This window comes from Eucyclogobius newberryi, unplaced genomic scaffold, assembly GCF_026437365.1.
Source record: "Eucyclogobius newberryi isolate DKJ021-1_F unplaced genomic scaffold, fEucNew1.0.hap1 SCAF_14, whole genome shotgun sequence".
Taxonomy (NCBI): Eukaryota; Metazoa; Chordata; class Actinopteri; order Gobiiformes; family Gobiidae; genus Eucyclogobius; species Eucyclogobius newberryi.
Genome location: NW_027315768.1, coordinates 21,883,926 through 21,906,764, shown reverse-complemented (window position 1 = coordinate 21,906,764; position 22,839 = coordinate 21,883,926). Strand labels below are relative to the sequence as shown.

Below are 22,839 nucleotides of genomic sequence, written 5' to 3'. Positions count from 1 at the left end.
TTATTTCTTGTGTCATCTTTTCTTGTGGATTGTGGATTTTGTTGCAAATTGCTTCATCTTCTGCCTTGATTTTTCCATTTGCGTCATTGAAGCCACTGCCCTGAGTTTTCTCCCCTACAGTGACTATATCAGGAGCCGTAGTTGCAGTCAGCTCCATGGTTGAGTCGAGAATCATCGTCTTCTCTGGTTTTCCACTCTGTTGTAACTCAGATACATTAGACTTGGGCTTTTCACAGGTGCTTTGCTGCGACTCACTGCGTTGAAAACCCGGAACTGTATACACATCATATCCATTCTGGGCATACTTCATCGACAGCCTGTCAATGTCCTCCTTCAAACTGCCGGAAGGTCTGGTACTTGTCAATAAAAAAGTGTGTTCAGGCGAGACAGCAGGACTTTTCTGGCCTTTGATATCTGAAAGTGAAAAGAATAAGTAATAAAGTTAAAATGCCCAATAGCATACATTACATACAACTTCATAATACTTATTTCTTTAAATCTATGCCATAAAATGACCATCTATCCTTAGCGCAGCCTGCTTGGTGTTTCATGTTCTAAGTTGTATTAGTATGAAATGTGTAAAATATATATATATACACACACCATTGAATATATTAATTGAACTTCTGGATTTTCTCAGGACACCAATGTCGTTCGCTGATAGGTTTAGATCTTCAGTACGCTGTTGGGGTGGACATAAAAAATCCTTCAGAATTTCCGACTGTCCTGCAGGACTGAATAAGTGCATTATTAGCAACAACAAAAGGAGCTTGACAGTCATAAACTTTTCCACATTGCATTATTTTGTTTACATTGGAAGAACGTCCGTTTCAGTATTCGCCACATTATTCTGATGATCACTAAAGGATTCAGGGATATCCTTAGGGAGAACACAAACACCAGGTTAAAGGCCTTGATATAATTATGACAAATTTATGATAATATTAGAGGAATGCTTACAATGTCAGATAAGAACAGATCTGTCAGTATTTCTAGGTCATTCAGAGTATTGTTTTGTAGATTTTTCACTAGTACAAACTGTAAAACAATGGCCGTGTTAAGACAATACACAAAGCATGCGGTATTTGAAGTAAAGTGATCCATCTCAGAGAAAATAGCCACTCACCATTTTTCTCTGCTTGTATTTCTTTACTGCCAAATCGAAGCACAGTCCTTTAACTTGTTTCTGAAGGTAAACTTTCTCCCTTTCCAGTTGTCTGCTTCTTTCTTTTTCTGCAGCCAAAGCAACTGCTAAAGCCTTGTTGTTAGTCTTTAAAGAGACCTTGAAAAACGAGGATGTGTCTGGCAGTGGGGTACGTAGGATAGTTATCAGACAAGAAAATAGTCAAAAGAAAATCAGATCAGCCAACGTTTAGACTTACTGAGCATTTTGTTTTTGACTTTTGATGCCGCAATTGAAGCCTGCGTTGCAACCTTTGAAGGTGCCATAGTCCTCACTGGTAACATCTCTGTGTGATCTACAAGAAAGAAAAGCATAAAGTTAGGAATAATGTTAGATATGGATTTTAACGCTGTAACTTTCTTAGCTAGATAACAACACTGTGAGAACTTGAGAAGCCCTGCTAACATGATTCTGTTAGACCAGAACGACCAAGTGGAGTTTATTACGAGATTGGCCACATTATTTTTATGGAACACCACATTTTATTAATCTGGGTTTTGTGTTTACGTTAACGTACATCTGCTACAGTGCTCGCCTCACGTTACGTCGTTTCTAAGGTGTTGTTAGTTTAAAAAAAAAACATAAAATCACATAGACAAACAATAAAAAGGTAACCATATAAAATGCATTACAAAAACACGCGATCGTGCTGTCAAACTTTGCGGTATTTCCGTTGTTGTTTCTGGAGAAGCTTCGAATCCAACGTTTATGCCATTTTCAAATACACAACAAAAGACCGCCCCGTGCGTGAGCGCATGCGCGAGATCTAGGTTTGAGTTTTAATATAAATACAGATATATAAATAAAATTGAAATGAAAAAGAAAACATTCAATTCTGGTATTATTAATATAACAAAATCTAGCAAAAAATAGTTTTGTTTTATATGTTTCAATCTGTCTGCTGTGGTCAGGTGCGATTACTCTGGTCTGTGTGTGTGTTGTGGAAGTCGGAGCTAATTTTTGGGTGTCTCTCATGGATGATGTTTAATAGGTGTTTTCAGAGAGATATCTCGGGGGAGTGATGTGGAATTCATAGCTGGCCAGGTAAATGTACTGGATATTTTACTGTCATGCGGCTTTAATTCTACTAAACACCATGTACGATCAATCAATGACTAGCTAGCATGCTAACTTTAGTCTCACAAGCTAACTTCAGTATTTCTTGGTCGATTTATATTAATTAGAGCTTGTCAGTTAATTTTACAAGAAGGCAGTGAAATGTTGCTTTTAAGTAAGGTAACGTTACAGGTCTTGGAATTATACTGTCGTTTTATCAACGAAACACGGATTTGATAGCTATTTATTTATTTTTGTCATATGATTAAGAAGACAATATGTCGAACCAGTGTTGAGTATTTTTTTTCTGGATTGTATTTGTTGATGTTGATGTGTCTTGGGCTGTCAGATACACAGATCAATAATTGTACAATTGAATGTATGTGGTGAAACACGCAGGACAGCTGCTGCTCTTGCCTGTTGTGGTCACATGATTTATGTGTTTCTGCTACTTCTGCTTTTTCTGTTTCCTTTACACATGATCCAAGGACATTTTGTCAATGCGATGCTGTCAGCTCTTTTCCAAATGTGCTTAGCTTGAATATTTAAAATGATGAAGTTGGCCACAACGTTTAAAAACTCCAAATTCTAGAACCTGTTGTTTGTTGTGCGTGTGTAGGAAAATGTATATAAGAGTTCAACAGTTTAAAAGCCGGAGGAAAAATACTTGTTTTTGGTTTGCTATGTAAAGCTAAAATAAATATCTCCGGGATGTGTATGTTTCTCTTTACATTTGTCCCCTGAAGCCAGTACCAAAGGTAGGACAAAAATACATTTTATACTGTTGACTTTCTTTAGCTGTGTTTACCAGATCTAACACAGAGATCGTACACTGTTTCTTCTTTGTCAGGAGGAGATGTGACATGGCAGCAGATGACAAGTCGTCGTCTTCATCCTCAACAGACTGGAGCATTGAACCGCCTGTGCTGTCTCCCACCAGCCCATCACATCTGACACACTTTAAACCTCTGACTCCGGAGCAGGACGACCCTCCACTCCGATCCGCCTACAGCTCATTTGTCAACTTGTTTCGATTCAGTAACAAAGGTCAGGATTACCAGTTGTACTATCACACTCACAAACCTATACAGTAGTTTTAAAATGGATCCCGAACACCATCTGGTTTACAACATTACAAAAAAAGTATCATGAGAATTACTCACTTACAAAATGTAATGCCATGGCCGTGGTCAGTACTAGTCATTATTTTCCTATGAATGTATGTTGATAATTAATGCAAATTGAAATTGAACAATTAAGAGTGTAAAGATATTTAAGTACTGTACTGTAACCATTAGATTTCATTTTTGGCAGTCCAGGCAAGCACATTTTCCACAGTCTTGTGTGGTCAGGTGATCGAAGCCGCCTGCTTAGATCAGAGCTATTAACCCTGAGTCACATGACACACATATTGTTTGCCTTTAAAATCTTTCAACTTGTATTCCAGTGTATACGTTTGCACTTTAAAAAGCTGCAAACAACATCAACAAAATATTGTATTTAATAAAACAATGTGGCCACATTACATGGTAGTATACACACATTTTACCCGATTTTCAATATGTTCTGGTGCTTCAAGTACTTTTGCGAGAGACCAATTCTCACAAAACAGTTTAAAAAAAACTTGATTTAAGGCACCTGCAGATGTATAATGATATTATTTTTATTATTAGTATTATTATTTTTATAATTATTTTTATTTATTTATTCATTTTTAATCATAGGTGGTTTGGCATTTTATTTACTATATAATTCTCTTACTGTATGCACAGTATCTTCTTTATCATCATGAAGGCTTCTGTTGTATGAATATGAATACCGGTATATGTAATCCTCAAACCATATAGTTATGTTAATGCATGTTTGTTCAGAGGAGGGACGATCTCCCTCCTCTGTTGCAGAAAAAGCAGATGTGCCGTCCCCTTCGCCTCAGTCTGAGAGGAGGAGCTGGTCTGTCAGTCCTTCCCTCTCAGGTCATGAATCCAAGGTCAGCCGGAAACAGCACACTGACCATCTCCGACGCACCTCCACCGCCTCAGGTAACACTGCTATTTCATGCTTTATAATATGTTTGTATTGTTATCTTTTCAAAGGTTGTGTTGTCATCACTGTTGGCATAAGGCAAACCCAAAATGCATTTTCAGTTCAGATGCCAATTTAGAAGTAAATAAATTCAACATAATTTTGGGGGAACTTTATGCTATTTTGAGGTATAGTCCATACTGCGCAACGCATACGGGTATATGTAGTTACAAAAGAATCTTGCCAACAAGTCCATAGATTAAGAAGCTTGAAATATCTCACGGTAAATTGATTTCATCCTCTCAGCTATCTACAAGTAATCTTCACATTCCTTAAATATATCACTCCAAAAGACTTTACTCACCACTTTCTTCCATGTTATCCAATTTTGAATGAACACCATTTTAAATTCTCGACAGTGTTGTACAAATCAAAAAACATAACAATGTTAACAGGTTCCAAGATTAAATCTCAGTTTACTGGGAAAGCTCAATGTTTAATTATATGTGCAATTAATGCCTTGTTTCTACTTCCAAAAATGTGTTTTTTCTGTGTGAATAAGAATCAGTTGTGGGCTTGTCCTTTTTACATGACAGTTAATACGCTTACTTTTGCATTTTGCTCGATGAGAATTGTATTTACTGACGGGTGACCGTTCTCATGTCTTTTTAGTTCCAATGGATTGGCCAGGTGAGGGCACTGCACTGTTTATTTAAATAAAGCAACTTTTAGTTTCACAGTAACACCTTTTGTTGAGGTTTGCTTTTAACTTAATGTGTGTGCATGTGTGTGCACATGTGCAGTTTGAGTTTGCTTTTTAATAGAGGTATTTGGTTTGCCATGTTACACTAAGAAACTAATGTTTGTACGTTTAACACAAACTCACTGTATGGTTTCTAACTGAGCTTTATACGTTTCAATGCATTGGTATTTCTTATATTTTGTTACCTGTTATTACAAAAGAGTGCAGTGTGCCAAAAGTGTGCCATAATGTACTTTGTAACATGTATTTGAACACATACTCAAAGGATCATATTTGTAAAATGTTTGAAATTTTTAATTTTGTGTTGTTTGTGTAATTGTGTGTCTATTCATGTATTTAGATGGCAGTAGGAAGTCTGACTCCTCTCTCAGCAGTCATGATCCCCGCACTGCTGTGCAGCTCCGTACAGCGCTGAAGAGGCTTAAAGAGATAATGGAGGGGAAGAGTCAGGTAAATTAAGCTAGCCTAATTTCAGCCCTATCTCCACCCAATCTACGTCCACTGCTACACCAGGGCACACCTGCTCTGCAGCCTCAAACAACGCGCCCGAGTTACTCCTCCCCGTGGCACGGCGCACCTCCTCTGCCCCACGACCTCCCCATTTCCTCCTCCGCATCCCTTACATCATCCTCATCATCCTCTCTACCTTCTTCCTCATATCACCACCACCAGTCTCCAGGCCCTGGGGGGAGAGATCTAATATAATTCTATTATGACACACTCATAATCTCAATGTCTTCCACCGGGGTCTGAGCGCCAAATAACCCATGTAATAAGCTTGCTAAATGCTTCTTTCTGTTTTATTTGTCTCTCCAGGGTGAACTAATGTCTGATGTAAACATATCATAGAGGTTACTTTTCACATTATCAGTTTCCTTCTAACAGGTCTACTCTTGTTATCTTTTAGGACAGTGACCTGAAGCAGTACTGGATGCCCGACAGTCAGTGCAAGGAGTGTTATGACTGTAACGAGAAGTTTACTACGTTTCGTCGGCGTCACCACTGTCGTCTGTGTGGGCAGATCTTCTGCAGCCGTTGTTGCAACCAAGAAATTCCTGGAAAGTTTATGGGATACACAGGTGTGTTCTAAAATATCAACTTTATCAACAAGTTTAGCCGTTCTTGTTAATACAATATGTTACTCTTTCCCATGTGCAGGAGACCTCCGTGCTTGCACATACTGTCGTAAACTGGCTCTAAGCTACGCTCACTCGGCTGAGTCTGGCTCTATCGGAGAAGACCTCAGCAGTCTGACGGACTCCTGCTCCGTGTCGGTGCTAGAGCCCAGTGAGCCCCGCACTCCTGTGGGGGGGCGCAAGACCAGCAGGAACATCTTCCTTGAGGAAGATTCAATCTGGCAGAGGTACTGTCAGAACAAAATGCACATCATTACAGTAAACTCAATGTGCAAATTCCTTAATGTGTTCTTTACTCCTCATGATCATCCAGTGCCTGTGCGTCCTTTCATTATCATCGTATATCGTTTTCTGCTTTCACTTTCAGAATTTTCAGATACTATATATTGACTACACACTAAAACAGGATTATTTTTTTACTGTGAAAGAAAAACATTAAACTTGCTTGTTGAAATGGTATTATGGTAGTTGATTAATAGTGTGTTTGAGTAATGGATTGTTTAATAGTGCATTTTGTATCTTCTGCCTGTTTGAAATTATATTTTAGTTACTTTCACTTGAATCTGTGTGCTTCTTGCTTATATTCTCTGCTTACGCTTAAAGAAATTATTTTTCCCTTCTCTCTCCTGGCATAGAAAAACTCCTGGGATGAGAAAGACGTGAGTCTAGCAATTATTTTCATTCGCTGACTAAGTTGAGCTTAACACTTTCTAGTGCTGTTATCTTTCACTATGATGATTCAGTCTTTATTTAGTGTTAAGTGTGTAATGTAAGTATTACAATGAGCAGATATGACAGCTTTATATTTTTTGCACATCAGTATGCATCACCAGGAACCTCAGAACACTGGCCTTAACTCCAGACTGTCAACGCTGCAAGAAGACATGGGAAAATCCCCTGCAAGAAAGAGGTCAGTTGCCTGTTTCCCACAAGTACAAACGTAGGTTGAACTGAGCCTCTGTATTAATCTATGCATTCAACAGGTCTGCAAGTGTGACCAACTTATCACTGGATCGCTCTGGAGGGACCATGGGGCCTTCCTATGAGAGCTCGGTCAGCCCGCCTCCCAGCCGCACCACCTCTGCCTCCAAAAGTGGCTCCAAAATGGACCACAGGGAGGAGGAAGAGAGAAAAATCCTACTGGTAATTGGTTAATGATGAAAGTTATTTATGTTTTTACTTCTTCAGGCTTATATGTCTTGTGTGGTTTTGTAGGACTCCTCTCAGCTGAGGGAATTGTGGAAGAGAATCTGCCACAACAGCACCGGGATGGAGTTTCAAGACCATAGATATTGGCTGAGGACTTACCCTAACTGTATTGTGGGAAAGGAGCTTGTCAACTGGCTACTTAGAAACGGTACCATATCCACAAGGTAAGATTTTACCACCAACATCAATTTCCTTTTGGTTGTTTATGCTGTATCAGTTGGGTAAATATACATATTTCACATATTGTTTTGTGCGGCAGAGCTCAGGCAATAGCTATTGGCCAAGCGTTGGTGGATGGCCGGTGGTTGGACTGTGTCACTCATCATGACCAGCTGTTTCGGGACGAGTATACGCTCTACCGCCCTCTTCTGGTAGAATAAATCATTACTTTGATCCTTCATAATAATAATGAAAGCAGTCAAAAGAGTTGTCAAATATAGTCACATTGTTGTAAAGATTCACAAGAAATCACTGAAAATGTTTAAACGCTGATTTAAGTACAAATTCTGATGCTGGTCTGTCATCTTTGTAGAGTACAGAGTTTTCTGAAACGCCTTCTCCAGACAGCGATAGTGTGAACTCCATAGAGGGACAATCTGAGCCATCCTGGTTCAAAGATATTAAGTTTGATGACAGCGACACAGAGCAGCTTACAGAGGACGCCTTGCACAGTGTGTATCTGCTATTATGTTTATAGTACATTTAGCTCTTAACTAATGTACTGGTTATTGCAGTTTCTGTGCTCTGAGGTTGTTTTGACAAATTTTCTTGTGTAGATTCAGCCAGCCCCAGTAAGAGGACATCAGTAAACAGTTTCCACTCAGTGGTGGACAGCGACTCTGCTGCCTCTATAAACCTCAATATGGAACAAAACAATGTGAACTTTCACATCAAGAAACAGGCCAAATATCCACACATCCCAGTTACCTCTGAGCAGAAAGGTATTCTAAACAATCAACAGAAATATGTGTTTTGTTTTGAATTTCAGTTTAACCACGGTAAAAGTTTGATGTTGATATGTTGACACACATTGTCTTGGAAATTAATGTAGAAAAAAATCTCCCCTATTTCATGCAGCTGCAGCTGAATTTCTTGTTTCTGAGGATGGAGGACAGAACATTGTCATAAGTGATGCCTTCATTCAAGGTATAATTTGGATATCTCAAGTGTTTGATACTTTGAAATTATACTATTAAGGGTGGTAATTTGATTTAACCACATCTTAAATAATTTACATAATTTTAAGAATCTCTGTTCAATCGACGTGTGGAGGAAAAGGCAAAAGAAATGCTATTTACTCCGCTGGGCTGGCACCACAGTTCACTGGATCAACTCCGAGAAGAGAACGGCGAGAAGAAAGCCATGGAGAGGCTGCTGTAAGACATGGGCCTTTCTTTACAATACTTTTTTAGGAGAATTAAACCTACATTTCATCAGATAGGATTTTGAATTAAACAAATTGTGGAAAACTCTGTGATACATGACCAGAGTATTTTTCTGTTCAGTTCAGCCAATCACAGCCACATGATGGCGCTTTTGCAGCAGCTGCTGTACAGTGAGTCCCTGTCTCTGTCCTGGCGGGACATTATAGTCCCTGTTGTACGGCAGGTGGTCCAGACTGTACACCCTGATGTCCGCAACTGTGACGATGACATGGACATCCGCCAGTTTGTCCACATTAAAAAGGTTAGCCCGTGTCAATGTGAATTCTTCTGAACATTTTCATGTGACTTGACATGAGACAAAAATACACTAATTCAGTTTAAGCCTCTCTCAATTTTCGATATAAAGCTTTTCTTTATTTGTGAGTTAGATTCCGGGAGGAAGAAAATTTGACTCGACAACGGTGAATGGATTTGTGTGCACCAAGAACATAGCTCATAAAAAGGTGAACAAAGATTCTTCTATCCAAACAAATTGGACAGATGTGGTTCATATCAGAAGATAATACTCATCAGATGTTTAACTGAATTTGTTTTAATTAGATGAATCCGTACATCAAGAATCCCAAAATCCTGCTATTGAAGTGCTCTATAGAGTATCTGTACAGAGAGGAGACTAAGTTCACCTGCATTGATCCCATTGTGCTTCAGGTAAGCCACAGTATCTCAAATACCCACAATACAACAGTTGGCCTTAATGTTGTTGTTTTAAGGAAAAAGAATTCCTGAAGAACTATGTGCAGCGGATCGTAGATGTGCGTCCGAACCTGGTGCTGGTGGAGAAGACCGTGTCGCGTATTGCACAGGACATGTTGCTGGAGCACGGCATCACACTGGTTATCAACGTCAAACTGGTCAGTACACATGCTCAATTGCCAGATAGACATAACTCTACAAAAACGTACTCAGAATACAGTATGAGCTACCTTTTATATAATTATGATAAGATATGCCTTTATTTGTCCACACATGGGGAAATTTCGGTGTTGCAACGCAAGTAGATACAGAAGAAAAGAACAGATAACTTATAGGAAGCTTTAAAAAACACTCTTAATAGAAAAAACTCTTAAACAGAAGCTCTTATAAACAAAACATATCATATTAAGAAGAGGGAAAAAGATGAAATTAAATAAAAATAGCTAGCATAAGACAAATATACTAATAATATATAAAAATAATATACTAAAAGATAAAATAAAATAAAAATAGCTAGCATAAGACAAATATACTAATAATATATAAAAATAATATACTAAAAGATAAAAATAGCTAGCATAAGACAAAATATACTAATAATAGTGGTAAAGTAAACACTTATTTACATGTTCCTTCATCATTGACTTACCCAAAGTTGTATTTTGCGTGTGTTTGAGTAATCCTGCTTGAGTGCTCAGAAAAATGAAATGTCACTATAATGAGGCGAATATCAAATTATTTTAGAACAATATTGCAGTTTACAATGAACAAAATGGAAAATGATGATCTGCTTAAAGGCGCAATGGACGATTTTTCGGCGATTTGAGAACGCAGGCGGAAGTGCGCATGCCACTCCCCCTTGTGGACTGATACAACACACACGTGCGTTTGTTTATTAGCGCAACGGAGCGCATCACATCTCTCGTCTCCCGTAGATTTCTGTCCACTTCTGCGTCAGCTCGAACTGTCTTTCTCCGTCTTCATTTTGCCCCGTACACTGAGGGAACTATCTTATGATAGATCAATGCGCTTAGACACGCGGAAATTTGGGACGATCCGCACACGGCTGCAGGTGAGCGATAGGTGCGTTTTATGATTGATACGTGGCATGACTAATCGGCCGTCCACGCCACGAGGAAATAAGACTCAGATTTATGCCCAAAAAATCGTCCATTCAACCTTTAAATTACAGAAGTTGTATTTATTTTTTTATTTAGAAAAGATAAAACAAAATCTTACTCTACTGACATGAAAAAAAAGTATCATCTTCATTAATTTTCTAGTGTTGGATGTTTTTTTTTTTGCAGTGCAATGTGATATAATGATTTCAATATAATGTTCTTACAGCAAGTGTTGGACAGGGTCAGTCGGATGACTCAGGGGGATCTGGTTTTGTCCATGGACCAGCTCCTCACTAAACCTCGACTAGGAACCTGCCACAAGTTTCACATGCAGTCCTTTACTTTGCCCAATGGTAAGTCGTGTGGTGTGTGACGTTTCAAGTGCTTGTGACGGGTGACATGTGTATCTAATTATGACTATGTTTGATGGAATGGAACCTTTCGCAAATATTTTACTTAGATCAGTCAAGTGGCAGTTTGTGAAGAAAGTTTTAAGTAAAAATATACAGATCTGTGAGGAAAGCATGTTCCTTTGTGCTTTCTCGTTAACTTAATGTTCAAACTGTCAAAAATGAATGTTGTAAAACCTGGCAAGATGTACAACTAAATCTTAAAACTACATTTTACTGAAAAAATTGTCTAACTCTAACCCGTTTATATGGTCTTTAATTAGAAATATTTTTGCATTTTTAATCTTGAGATTTGAATCCATGTTCCATGTCGTCTTTAATCCTTCAAAAGACACTTTAGTACATTTCATAAACCTAAACAACAAACGGTTTCATTCCAAAATGGATCTGCTTGTTTTTGGAAGAGATAATTATTTGTGTCATATTAATAATTGAGCTCATGATTATTTGAATCATTTTTTTTGTACTGTCAAAAGTGATCTTGTAGAGGAAGAGTTGAATTATCATCATATAGTTGATGTTTTGTGATTTTATTTATTTTGAAACGACTATAAATTAGATGAGAGTCTTTGCCCCAAATTTGGTGACGCTGAATTTGATTAGATCTGTATTATTAATTTCAACAATTGTAATCATGATTGAAATCCGTCTCACACAGCCCTTTGCTTTCCTGTTGCAGATGAAGTAAAGACCCTGATGTTTTTCGAGGGTTGCCCCGCTCACCTGGGATGCTCCATCAAGCTGCGCGGGGCCTCTGAGTACGAGCTTTCCAGGGTGAAGGACATCATCATGTTCATGGTGTGTGTGGCCTACCACTCGCAGCTGGAGATCTCGTTTCTCATGGATGAGTTTGCCATGCCTCCAAACGTGGCTCAGAGCACATTCTTCCCCTGTTTGCTCGAGGGATCTACCACGGAGGAAGACGAGAGACAATCGAGGCAACAGGAAAGCGATGGAAAAACGAGCCGGTCGCAAGAGTCTGCTGATGGACAGTTAGAGGAGGGCATAGCTGTAGCAGAGGGAGATAACGGCACAGACACAGAGACCAACACAAACGCGCCTTGTCCGACCGTACCTGCACTATTGGAAAACGACACCAGGACGTCCTCTCCGTTTTCAAGCCCGCCAGCTTTACTCGTGTCTCCCCCTTTCATCATGGAAGAAGACCCCGAGATGAGTTCAGACACTTTGATCCGCGCCTATGATGGTGAGACGGCAGAGGAGGAAAGAGGAGCGCTGGACGATGGAGAAACTTCAGAGACCCCCAAACTGTTCCGAGACCCGCTGCAGGACGACACGGGGCTGTTTGTGGCAGAGCAGGTGACCTCTTCTGACGACGGCCTGAAAACCATTTCTGCCACTTTCAAACAGGAGCTAAAAGATATTATACTTTGCATCTCGCCCTTCATCACGTTCAAAGAGCCGTTTCTTCTGACTCCACCCGGCATGCACTGCCCGAGCAGGGACTACTTTCCCGAACAGGTACAAATAAATGCATTTTCTCCCATTCAAAAACAAACCCTCAAAGTTTAATTTAGGTATCTCGCCTCTACAACCATATTGACACATTAGCTCACGGTAAAGTGGTAAAGTTAAGGCACACGGTTAGAATGTTGACCCATGTAACATTTAATTGGGGATGGATAAATCATGAGAAATCCCTCCGTCGTCCAGTTAAGGTCGTGTGTAGCAAAAGAGTGTGAAAGTATGGCAACTGGATACGTTTTTAATTAGTGAATGTTTACCACTCATCCAAGTAGCGTTTTCAGTTCAGATGCTGCTCTGTGGACTTCTTTAAATATATCTCTGGAGGGAGGAGCTAACTACTGTACACTGAAATTAACACACTCTAGGTGTTTACACTAAAGAGTATTATTAGTTTTGCAGTAAGGCAGAAATATCACTTTATATTTGTTGGTTGGACATCAATAAAGAAACATTTATTTTAGTAGCCAATGTACTTGATATTCTTGATATAATATTTGCGTATCTCCAGAATAATTGCAAGATTATAAACATTTCTATACAACTCCCCCCTCTACTAACCTATTTGGATGGGTAAAAAGTTGTATTTTAGGCCCACATTTCTTTCCTGACGACAAAACCCACCTCTTCTTCTTTAAAATACAATTTGTGTTAGATAAAATGTAATAGTCTTCTTTTATTATGTTATGCCCCAGGTTTACTTATCCCCGCTCCTGAACAAAGATCTGAAGGAGCTCGACAGTCGGCGAAAGAGACAACTGCTCAAAGAAGTCTCTCCATCGTCCTTCGCCAGTGTCCAGAGCAACGGTTCCGCTACAATCAAACCCATGGACGTCCTCCCCAGCCACGGCCTCACCAGCACTCGCATCACGGAGCATCTGAGCAGCAGTCAGGATCTGGCCAAGATGCTGGCCGACTACAGGGCCAAGGGCGGGCGCATCCGACAGAGGGACAACACCGACCTGTTCGCCGCCCCTTGTGTCAATGAGCACAGCAGGTCTGAAGTGAAAGGCCTGGTCAGTGCAGACAGTGAAGAGGAGAAGCCAAGCAAACCCAACGACATAAGCTGGGCACCTAAAGTATGTTTTAAATTTGTTCATCCAAAAGCAGCTACACGTGTTTTTGGCGATCCTTTTTTTATTTTCCTGGTTTCCCTTTGGCAGCTGGACTGTCTGAGCCCTGCCAACCATCAGCGGCTGTGCGTCCTCTTCAGCAGCTCGTCGCCACAGTCTAACAACGCCCCGAACCCCTGCGTCAGCCCCTGGTAAACTTTACACACTCTTGAGATTCACAGAAAGCAAATCTATGCTTTAAGTAATTGTGTTTCTGTCAACAGGATTGTCACAATGGAGTTTTACGGGAAGAATGATCTGTCTCTAGGCGTGTTTTTGGAGAGGTATTGTTTTAGGTGAGAACATCTTTTTGACAAGAAAATCACACAATGCAACATTTGATCCAACCCGTGATGGGAAAAGTACTGCATTTTCTTACTTAAGTAAAAAAAAAACTGATACTGATGAGCAAAAAATACTTTAAAAGTATAAATAGCACATACAAAAATAAAGTGCCCATTTAAAAATGTACTTTGGGATTTCACACCCATTTTGAGAACTGTTGAAACGTTAAATGTGGTGATTTTGATTTAGAATTGTGCTGTTTTTGTGCTGAACAGTAGTAAATGTATTCAATGTATATATTTTAGTTTGCTCAAAGCCAGCACTTCAACTCCAAACCTATGCTGAATGTCACTTTGACTGTGCTACAAATAACCCCTCAAACCAAATAAAAATAATAATAATTTAGTAGACAGCACAGATACCTGATGTGAATGTTGTGCAAAACTAAAAAGTATCTACTGTAAAAATGATTTAAGGAAAGATTAAATACAGTACTTTTACTTTTGTACTTCATCATTATCCACACTGGATCCAACCCTTTTGTGGTTTTGTAGATTTCCATGTTTAACAGCTTAAATGTTTTTTCCAGGCCTTCCTACCAGTGCCCGAGCATGTATTGTGAAACTCCCATGGTGCACCACGTTCGTCGGTTTGTGCATGGAAACGGCTGTGTGCAGATTGTATTGAAAGAGCTGGACTCTCCCGTGCCTGGATATCAACACACCATACTGAACTACTCCTGGTGTCGTATTTGCAAACAAGTGTGTATTTAAATGATAAACGTGCACATTTCACTTTAGTTGTATTAAAGCGGAACAAAGTACGGTAACTCAGAAGTGCTCCCCCTGCTGCTCCATTTGTGAAAATACAGTGTCAGAAAAACGGACACAAAATGTTTTTCTTTATCTTTGTAATAATCACATACAAAAACATTTCACATCACCAAAAAAAGAGCCATGATTCCTCAGCCGAGTTGTTTAGGGGTCGACAAACGTTGCAAGGTTGTTTTTTCCGCCCGAACTTGTCAAATGCCCCACAAATAAATAATAGATGTTCAACCATCACAGGGACTTACAAGACACTCTCCATGAAGCGTAAAACACATACTTTGAAGACGTACAACTACAGTCGGTGGCAGTAAATGCACTTTTTCAGTTTGATGCCAACCGCCATTAAAAGCAACACAACAAAAACAACTTACAAATACAAAAAAAATGCTACTGACTTCTGCTTTAAATGTAACGGTCCCACTGTTTTGCCCAGGTCACTCCAGTGGTGCCTCTGTCCAATGACTCGTGGTCCATGTCTTTTACTAAATACTTGGAGCTGCGTTTCTATGGCCACCAGTACACGAGGAGGGCCAACGCAGAGCCCTGTGGACACTCCATCCACAAAGATTACCACCAATACTTTTCATACAATCAGATGGTGGCGTCCTTCAGGTTTGTCTTGACTTTTCTTCCTGTGATACTCAAATTATGCTTTTGTAAATGTTAATACTCACTTCAATTCATCTCGCAGTTACACTCCTGTCCGATTGTTGGAGATTTGCCTTCCCCGTCCAAAGATTTTCATCAGGAACCAAGTGCCATCCAAAATCAACCTTCAGCACGAGCTTAAGGAGTTCTTGCTGAAGTATGTTAAAAGCAGATGAGCCGTTTTCATGATTCCATTCCCTTGCCGTTGTTTATAGTGGATGTTTCCCTCAGGGTCAGTCAGGTGTACTTGGCCATCGACGACAGGCTCACGTCCCTCAAAACTGACACGTTCAGTAAAACGCGGGAGGAGAAAATGGAGGACCTGTTTGCCCAGAAAGATGTAAGTTATGAGGCAAAGTAAAACTGTTTGTATTTTTGTGGTAATTTATAATGTTATCCTTGTGGTAGATGGAAGAGGCAGAGCTACAAAGCTGGATTGAAAAGCTCCAAGGTCGAATGCATGTGTGCGGTCCAGACACGCCACAGCAGCTGCAGTCCATCCTGGAGTCTCTGGTGATGAAGAAACAGAGTCTGTGTGAGATGCTACAGTCCTGGAACAGCAGGTTAGCGCTCGTAAATGCACGCCTCTAATGCGTTCACCCGGTTTATATGTTTGTTTCTAATCTGTAAACTCCTGCTTAGGCTTCAGGACTTGTTTCAGCTGGAGAAAGGCAGGAAACGTCTATCGGTTCCCCCAAGTCCAGGGAGACACAGGCAGACCACGGCGGACGACAATAAGGTCAGTGCACGTTTTTATTTTACTTCATTCACGTCACTTTAACCGGTTCAGTTTGAATTGTACACGTTTTCATTTTCTAAGATATTATTGATGTGAAACCAGCATTTTACTTATAACAGAAGGTCATTTGTTTCACCATATTCTGAATTGTAAATGCTGGCAAATTTATCAATGCTCACTTTTGATTTCTTAACCCTGAGAAAACATGTTTGAATTTGTTTCTATTTTGGTTTTCAGTCGCTTTAAAAATCACTGTTGAAATATATATGGAAAATTTACCTTTTTTAAATGTTCAGTGCATAGATTTTCAAGATTTCAAATTCAGCTGTCTAATTTCAGAATCGTAAAATTTGCTGTGAAATGTATTATTATTGTTTTTCATTGCATTTTGAGGCTTGAAAATCTGTGCTTTGAATATTTTAAATGTATTATTTATTCATTTTTCAATAAAATTAGATTAAAGATGTAAAACACAGAACAGAACGTGACCAGAGAGAGAGAGAGAGCAAAAACCAAACTAAAAATAACACAAGTTGCAAAAAACATAATCCCGGCAAAGAACAAAGTACTAAATCCCACCTGGTCCAACGTCAAATTTGTCCATTTCAAAATGATTTCCAAATTTCCGATATATTTTTATTTTTTATTTTTTCATTTTTCGTGTGTCCATAACAATGTCAGTCTTAATTGTGATTTTTTTTCTTTATATATTTTTAAACTGAACTGACTAAATTCAGCGTCTGAAATTCAAAATAGAAACAATGATTTTTATTTTTATTATATTTTTTTTTATTTTTTTTTGTCTATAAAAAGCACTATACAAATAAAGTGTATTTACTTAAATGTACCTGTATTTAAAATTAAAATTATAATCCATATTAAATAGCCCTATAAATAAGGCAACAGTCCAAGTGGGTTGATTATTTATTTTATTTTCTTCACAGGTTGCCGTGGACACCTCTCCTCGTAACCCTTCTCCTGTCGTACAGAATGGGGACAAGGGTGAGCATTGAAAAACAAACAACTTAAAATCAGGCCCCGGCAACTAAATAAAATAAAAACAGATATACATATTTTATAGATAATCCCTCACAAAGACTGAACAATCTTTTCAGAGGATCGTTACCTGACCCCGATGCCCTCTGGCTCCTCCTCGTCCTTGCTGCCCTCTCCCGGAGATCCCAGCGCTGAACCAGTCACACCTGCTCCGTCCTTCACCGAGCCGGACTCCCTCAGCATCCCCGAGGGTACAGACACGCACGCACCGCCTCTGCTGATGTGTGCGCGTCACTGCTAACCTCCATCTGTTTGATTCATGTGCTTCAGATGTGTTTGATGGACACCTGCTGGGCTCCACTGACAGTCAAGTCAAAGAGAAATCCACCATGAAGGCCATCTTGGCGAACTTCCTCCCAGGCAACAGCTACAACCCTATTCCAGTTCCATTGTATGTAAGCCTCTTCTACATAAAAATACATCTTGATTTCACTTTCACCACTACATTTACCTTGTATTTGTCAGTGAGCCGGACAAACACTACCTGATGTACGAACATGAGCGAGTTCCCATCGCCGTGTGTGAGAAAGAACCCAGCTCGATTATCGCCTTTGCACTCAGGTAAACGCCTTTCATCCCATCAGTCAATTCATTCGCTTGTTTATGTGTCTCATTGTCAACGGTGCGTATCGTCTTCAGCTGCAAGGAATACAAAACTGCACTGGAAAATTTATCGAAGACTTCTAATACGGGGGGAGATGACGCTTCACAGACCAACAGGTAAACGGTCACTTTCAATCAATCAAATGTGAATCGAATCAATCAATTGGACATACGTTTGTTTACGATGGAATTAGGATTGAAAACCATTAGTTATTTGTTTTTATCAGAAAGAATTAGACTAGAAAATGTAAAATAATGATCAATATGGAAAAAAAAACATCTTATTACATATAATCAAGAGCTTTTTCAACGTTACACACGCGATCTTGACATTTTATTTTCTTTAGTGCTGGGGAGAGTCGCACGAAGAACAGCCCAGCGAGGCCAAATGATTCCGCCTCGTCTCTGCAGAGTCGCAGCAGCGTCGAATCCGATCCACTCAGTAAGTTCACCATCAGCCTCACCGACACTGCCGTTTGTCTGTTTCACGAGTCGTTCTGTGCAGAGGACGCGGACCTGTCGGACAAGCAGAAGAAACAAACCACCAATCCCCACATCGAGCTGCGTAAGTGTTCAGCTCGTCTCTAAAAAAGACCCCACCTTAAATCCTGTTAAAGACGTGAAAGTGTTTCTACTTCTTCTTGTTGTCTAGAATTCTCTGATGCCAATGCCAAATTTTACTGCCGGATCTATTACGCCGAAGCGTTTCAAAAGATGCGAGAGGTGATCATGGAAAGCTCCGAGGAGGATTTTGTCCGTTCTCTGTCGCACTGTGTGAACTGGCAGGCCCGCGGCGGCAAATCGGGCGCAGTTTTTTACGCAACAGAAGGTGGAAATACATCAACTGCCACAATTCTGTACGTACTGATATATATTCTTGTGTAAATGTGTTGTTTTTGTATTCTCTTAGATGACCGATTCATCTTGAAGCAAATGCCCAGACTAGAAGTTCAGTCTTTCCTGGACTTTGCACCTCATTACTTCACCTACATATCTGGAGCGACGCAGCAAAAAGTGTGCAATATTATAAAAGTAACGACAAATGTGTTGAGCAGAAGGAGAATAATTCATATCTGTGCCCAACAGCGACCAACGGCACTGGCAAAGATCTTGGGCGTTTATCGAATTGGCTACAAGAACTCCCAGAACAACACAGAGAAGAAACTTGACTTGCTCGTGATCGAGAACCTTTTCTATGGAAGGAAGATGGCTCAGGTTAGAAAAAAAAAATAAAATGTCTTGAAATTAAACTCTGTAGAGGAAAAAAAAGTGTGAACCGCTTGGATTTTCTCAGGTATTCGACCTCAAGGGCTCTCTGAGGAACCGCAATGTGAAGACGGACTCCGGGAAAGAAAGCTGCGAGGTGGTTTTGTTGGACGAGAACCTGCTAAAGCTGATCCACGACAACCCGCTGTACATCCGCTCTCACTGCAAGTCCATCCTCCGGGCCGCCATCCTCAGCGACGCCTACTTCCTGTCCAGTCATCTCATCATCGATTACTCCCTCCTGGTGGGGCGGGACGATGCCACTGACCAGCTGGTTGTCGGGATTATAGGTACAGACGGATCTTCACAAACATGTTTACGTTGATGCGTACTTGACCAGAGGCAAATCAAGGCAAAAGTTGACTCTTTGCTGCGCCCAAACCTGGATAGATTTTGGTGGTGGTGGTCAACTGTTGCATTATTCTACTGTGCATCATCATTTGTTAACTAAAGGTGAGAAAAATGCAACTTAAAACATTTTCTTTTAGATTATATCCGGACATTTACGTGGGATAAGAGGCTGGAGATGGTCGTCAAATCCATGGGAGGTCAAGGTATGTCTGAGACTCGTCAATGACCGCGATTGAAGTGTTCTTATGTTGCCTTTCCTGTGCCGTCTTTAAATTGAGACTGTATACTACTGTAGTCCTTATGTTTCTATGTTGTGTCTGCAGGAAAGATGCCCACAGTCGTCTCCCCAGAGCTGTACAGAGCGAGGTTTTGTGAGGCCATGGACAAGTACTTCCTGATGGTACCAGACCACTGGACTGGCCTGGGCATAAACTGCTGAGCGCTGCCAACAACAGCGTCCAAGGGCAATAGCGTGGACTACTAACGGAGACATTCCCAACAGACTTTCTTTGGCTGATGCTTGAAGGCACATACACATTCCACAGGAGCTGGAACATGTTTTACAATAGATAGTATGACAAAAATCATTGGTTTTATCTGTGCCACATGTGCTTCTTTTTCATGTGGACAAGTAAGAAGCACTGATAACGTAGTACTGTGGTCCATGAATTATGTGTAATTGTTATGTAAATATACAGAGTACTATTCAAATCTTAACTATTAAACTATTGTTAACACAAAGTTGTATTTTGTATAATACTGATTTGTTTTAATTTATGTCCATATTTTTCTGAGCTACACAAACTTGAGTGAAATGGAGTAATGCAAATAAGAAAACACACAGATTTTGAAATGGTAGTTTATATAAAAACAAGTGTAGCTGACAAACAGCCTTCTGCGTCTTACTGCATCAGGAACTGGTTTGACAATCATCAAAGACGTGACAACAGCGATTGTCAGGACTGGTGCATTCTGGGAAATGGCAGAAGTTCAGTTTGGGGAGAAAGACGACTGCTTTCGATACAGTGTGTGCTTTTATACGACATCTCCACATTGGCAGTGAACTAGAGACGCCCACATCGTGCTAAGTCTTCAGTGATTTGTTTAGTAATTCATACAAAGCTTCAGGTCAAGGCTATATACAAAAACATGTAAGCATCTTCATGTAAGTACCTAATAAACCATTCTTTCAATAATGTACAAAACAAGTCTGTAGAACACACATCCCATTAATGAATTAATTTGGTAGTACATGTTAAGTCAATAAATAAAACAGGTATTTTGAAGGATAGAAAATGTGTGCATGGTCAAGGAAGATTTAGTTTTAAGGAAACAAGATAGTCTTTTACAAGAGGCAGTTAATCTATTTCACATCATCTTGTGGTAATGGGTTTTACTTTTGATTTATTTACTGTGTGAGTGTGTGGGGGGGATTACCATAGGTGACTACGCAAAATGAATAAATACAAACCAAATTCCTCAAGTTCAAGAGCACACCAAACAGGGTAAACTGCCTCTTTAAGATGTCTATTATCCAATATGCTTAAAATAAGAACAATTTAATAACAAGGCACTGGAAATGATTGAGACAATGGCACATAGCTGGTAGACGTGAGGACTGGAGGAGGCCCTGTGTTCTTTTACATTTAAGTGCTGGCAGTATTTGTACCATTAAAAGTTGAATAATAAATACCAAAATTATGATGGCATCCTAACGAGTTTTCCTTTTTACAAAATATGAATAACTTGCATTACATTTGGAGCTGGCCAAATGGGAAAACCCTGGTTCACCGTTGTCCGTACAAGTGCAAAAGCCAATCAGTCGCAAATGTTATGCATTTTACAGAAATACACATTTATATTTTTATTTCATTTCTGTTTTCTAAGTACCTCTTTCGGTGACTGCAGTACCAACCCTGTTTAGGAAAATTTCTTTTATATACAATGTTACAATGTAGGAGGAAACATTATAAAGGACAATTTCATGGTTTAGGAATAAGAAGTAATAGCAATGCAAAAGGCAAAGAGCCAAAGGGATTTAGGCTGGAGAGGAGTCGTTTTGTTTTTCTTACAGTAGTTGCTGTTAAAAGTAAAATGTCCAGAATGCCAACATGCCAAGCTTGTTATCTGCGGTTGGTAGTTAAATATTTGGTATGACAACATTAATAATAAAAAAGATTAGATTTACACTGTAGTTCCCCTTTATTCTACATATTACAAACAGATAAAAATGGCTTTAAGACAGATGAGTCTCTGAGGCCAGAGACAGGTACCGAGGTCGTTTTGGATTGAAGCACCCGAGAGCAGAGAGGACGTGGTGGGGACGAGCGCGGGCATGCAGACCCCCGCTTTTGTCTGTTCAGTACGGGGAACTGCGGGAGTCAGACCGCAGCAGTGCAGGTAGAAACAGCAGGGGTCAAAGTTTCACTGGAGCAGAAGATACAGACACAACGTCAAACCCTCTGCCTCTAAAACACTGTGTTGCTCCTCAACGGGAGAAATTGAAAAAGTCTAAAAGTGTGTGCTGAGGTAGAAGGGAAGGAGGGTCAGAAGGTTTCCGAATCCTCTGAGTCGTTCTCAGTGGTTCCTTCGCTGGATGGTCCCGAAGGGTTCTTGGGGCTGCGCTGACCCCGGGGACCAGCAGCAGCAGCAGGGGCAGGGGGCACTTTAGCTCCGTGATGGGGCAGCTGTCTCAGGAGGACACCTGGGGAGGGAGCCCCGGAGCTGCAAGGGGAGCAGAAAGGCATCATGGTAGCCAGAATGAGAGCCAGACAATCAGCCACCTCTCTGCTAGGAGCACAAGCCAGAGCAGGGGTCAAACCTGAGGCAGAGACAGAAGAAGCGGACAGGGGCGGGACGAGGTGGGAGCGGACATGGATGTGGAGGAAGCGGGGGAGGGCAAAGCAAAAACAGACAGAGGAGGGACGGAGCAGCATTCAATTAGTTTCAGCATTTCTGCAACAAAAATACTCACATAGGGGCACACGGTGCACAGAGCGACCACAGCTCATGTCTAAAAATATGTGCATTCAGAATTAAACAAACAGCAAGCAACAAAAAAGCTTTACAGTTCAAGATTTCCACTGTGTAAGTTTTAATAGACAAAAGCCAAATGGATTTTAAAAAAGTACTTATATCAGTATGAAATTGACAAATCAGTCTTGTTTACAGTTGGAACCGTTTTTCAGTGGGAACCATGATCAAGATGTCTGGATTTGCAACAAAAACAAAGTTCATGCTGCAAAACAATTCACATTGAGGCTCTATTAAAGTTATTTACATGTAGGTCTTACCATTCTCATCCACGGTCTGCACATTGGCCCCTCTGGACAGAAGCTCCTGCACAGCCTGCTTCAGGCCACTACGGGCAGCCAGATGCAGAGGACTGGGCCAAGACAATGAAAGCAAAAAAAAAAAAAACACCCA

General features: G+C 40.2%; 2 protein-coding genes and 1 long non-coding RNA gene across 7 annotated transcripts in view; 1 reads left to right on the top strand and 2 right to left on the bottom strand.

Annotated features, from left to right (window-relative positions):
* Positions 1 to 812: 812 nt before the first annotated feature.
* On the bottom strand, positions 813 to 1,926 carry LOC140359787 (uncharacterized). The gene is made up of 5 exons (XR_011926887.1): positions 1,816 to 1,926; positions 1,383 to 1,478; positions 1,127 to 1,302; positions 961 to 1,038; positions 813 to 880 (listed from the first exon to the last, which is right to left on the bottom strand). It is a non-coding gene; the product is annotated as an uncharacterized lncRNA (long non-coding RNA).
* Positions 1,927 to 2,112: 186 nt separating this feature from the next.
* On the top strand, positions 2,113 to 20,154 carry pikfyve (phosphoinositide kinase, FYVE finger containing). Of its 2 annotated transcripts, XM_072444965.1 has the most exons (43): positions 2,113 to 2,227; positions 3,090 to 3,286; positions 4,111 to 4,278; positions 5,365 to 5,474; positions 5,932 to 6,103; positions 6,183 to 6,387; positions 6,796 to 6,819; positions 6,981 to 7,070; positions 7,144 to 7,303; positions 7,376 to 7,533; positions 7,629 to 7,740; positions 7,902 to 8,040; positions 8,146 to 8,310; positions 8,447 to 8,515; positions 8,616 to 8,745; positions 8,875 to 9,055; positions 9,183 to 9,257; positions 9,355 to 9,462; positions 9,525 to 9,665; positions 10,855 to 10,981; positions 11,718 to 12,520; positions 13,219 to 13,602; positions 13,687 to 13,787; positions 13,860 to 13,931; positions 14,510 to 14,681; positions 15,184 to 15,362; positions 15,442 to 15,555; positions 15,630 to 15,738; positions 15,807 to 15,961; positions 16,041 to 16,137; positions 17,082 to 17,139; positions 17,253 to 17,384; positions 17,464 to 17,584; positions 17,659 to 17,754; positions 17,833 to 17,913; positions 18,144 to 18,238; positions 18,302 to 18,361; positions 18,449 to 18,625; positions 18,707 to 18,810; positions 18,883 to 19,011; positions 19,091 to 19,352; positions 19,551 to 19,616; positions 19,737 to 20,154. In XM_072444965.1, exons 2-43 carry the CDS (start codon positions 3,103 to 3,105, stop codon positions 19,850 to 19,852), a joined length of 6,201 nt encoding a protein of 2,066 aa, XP_072301066.1. In that variant the 5' UTR covers positions 2,113 to 2,227; positions 3,090 to 3,102; the 3' UTR covers positions 19,853 to 20,154. The 2 variants fall into 2 exon arrangements, with proteins under 2 accessions (XP_072301066.1, XP_072301067.1); XM_072444966.1 differs by lacking the exon at positions 6,796 to 6,819.
* A 102-nt stretch (positions 20,155 to 20,256) lies between these two features.
* ankrd44 (ankyrin repeat domain 44) overlaps positions 20,257 to 22,839 on the bottom strand; it is a 29,378-nt gene continuing 26,795 nt past the window's right edge. For 2 of the 4 annotated variants that reach the window (XM_072444967.1, XM_072444968.1), the window contains exons 27-28: positions 22,707 to 22,798; positions 20,257 to 22,234 (exon numbers count right to left, since the gene is read on the bottom strand). In XM_072444967.1, coding sequence (XP_072301068.1) covers positions 21,960 to 22,234; positions 22,707 to 22,798 — 367 coding nt within the window. In that variant the 3' untranslated portion in view covers positions 20,257 to 21,959. Of the gene's footprint in view, positions 22,235 to 22,387; positions 22,427 to 22,706; positions 22,799 to 22,839 lie in introns of all 4 variants that reach the window. The other 2 variants (XM_072444969.1, XM_072444970.1) reach the window with 2 other exon arrangements.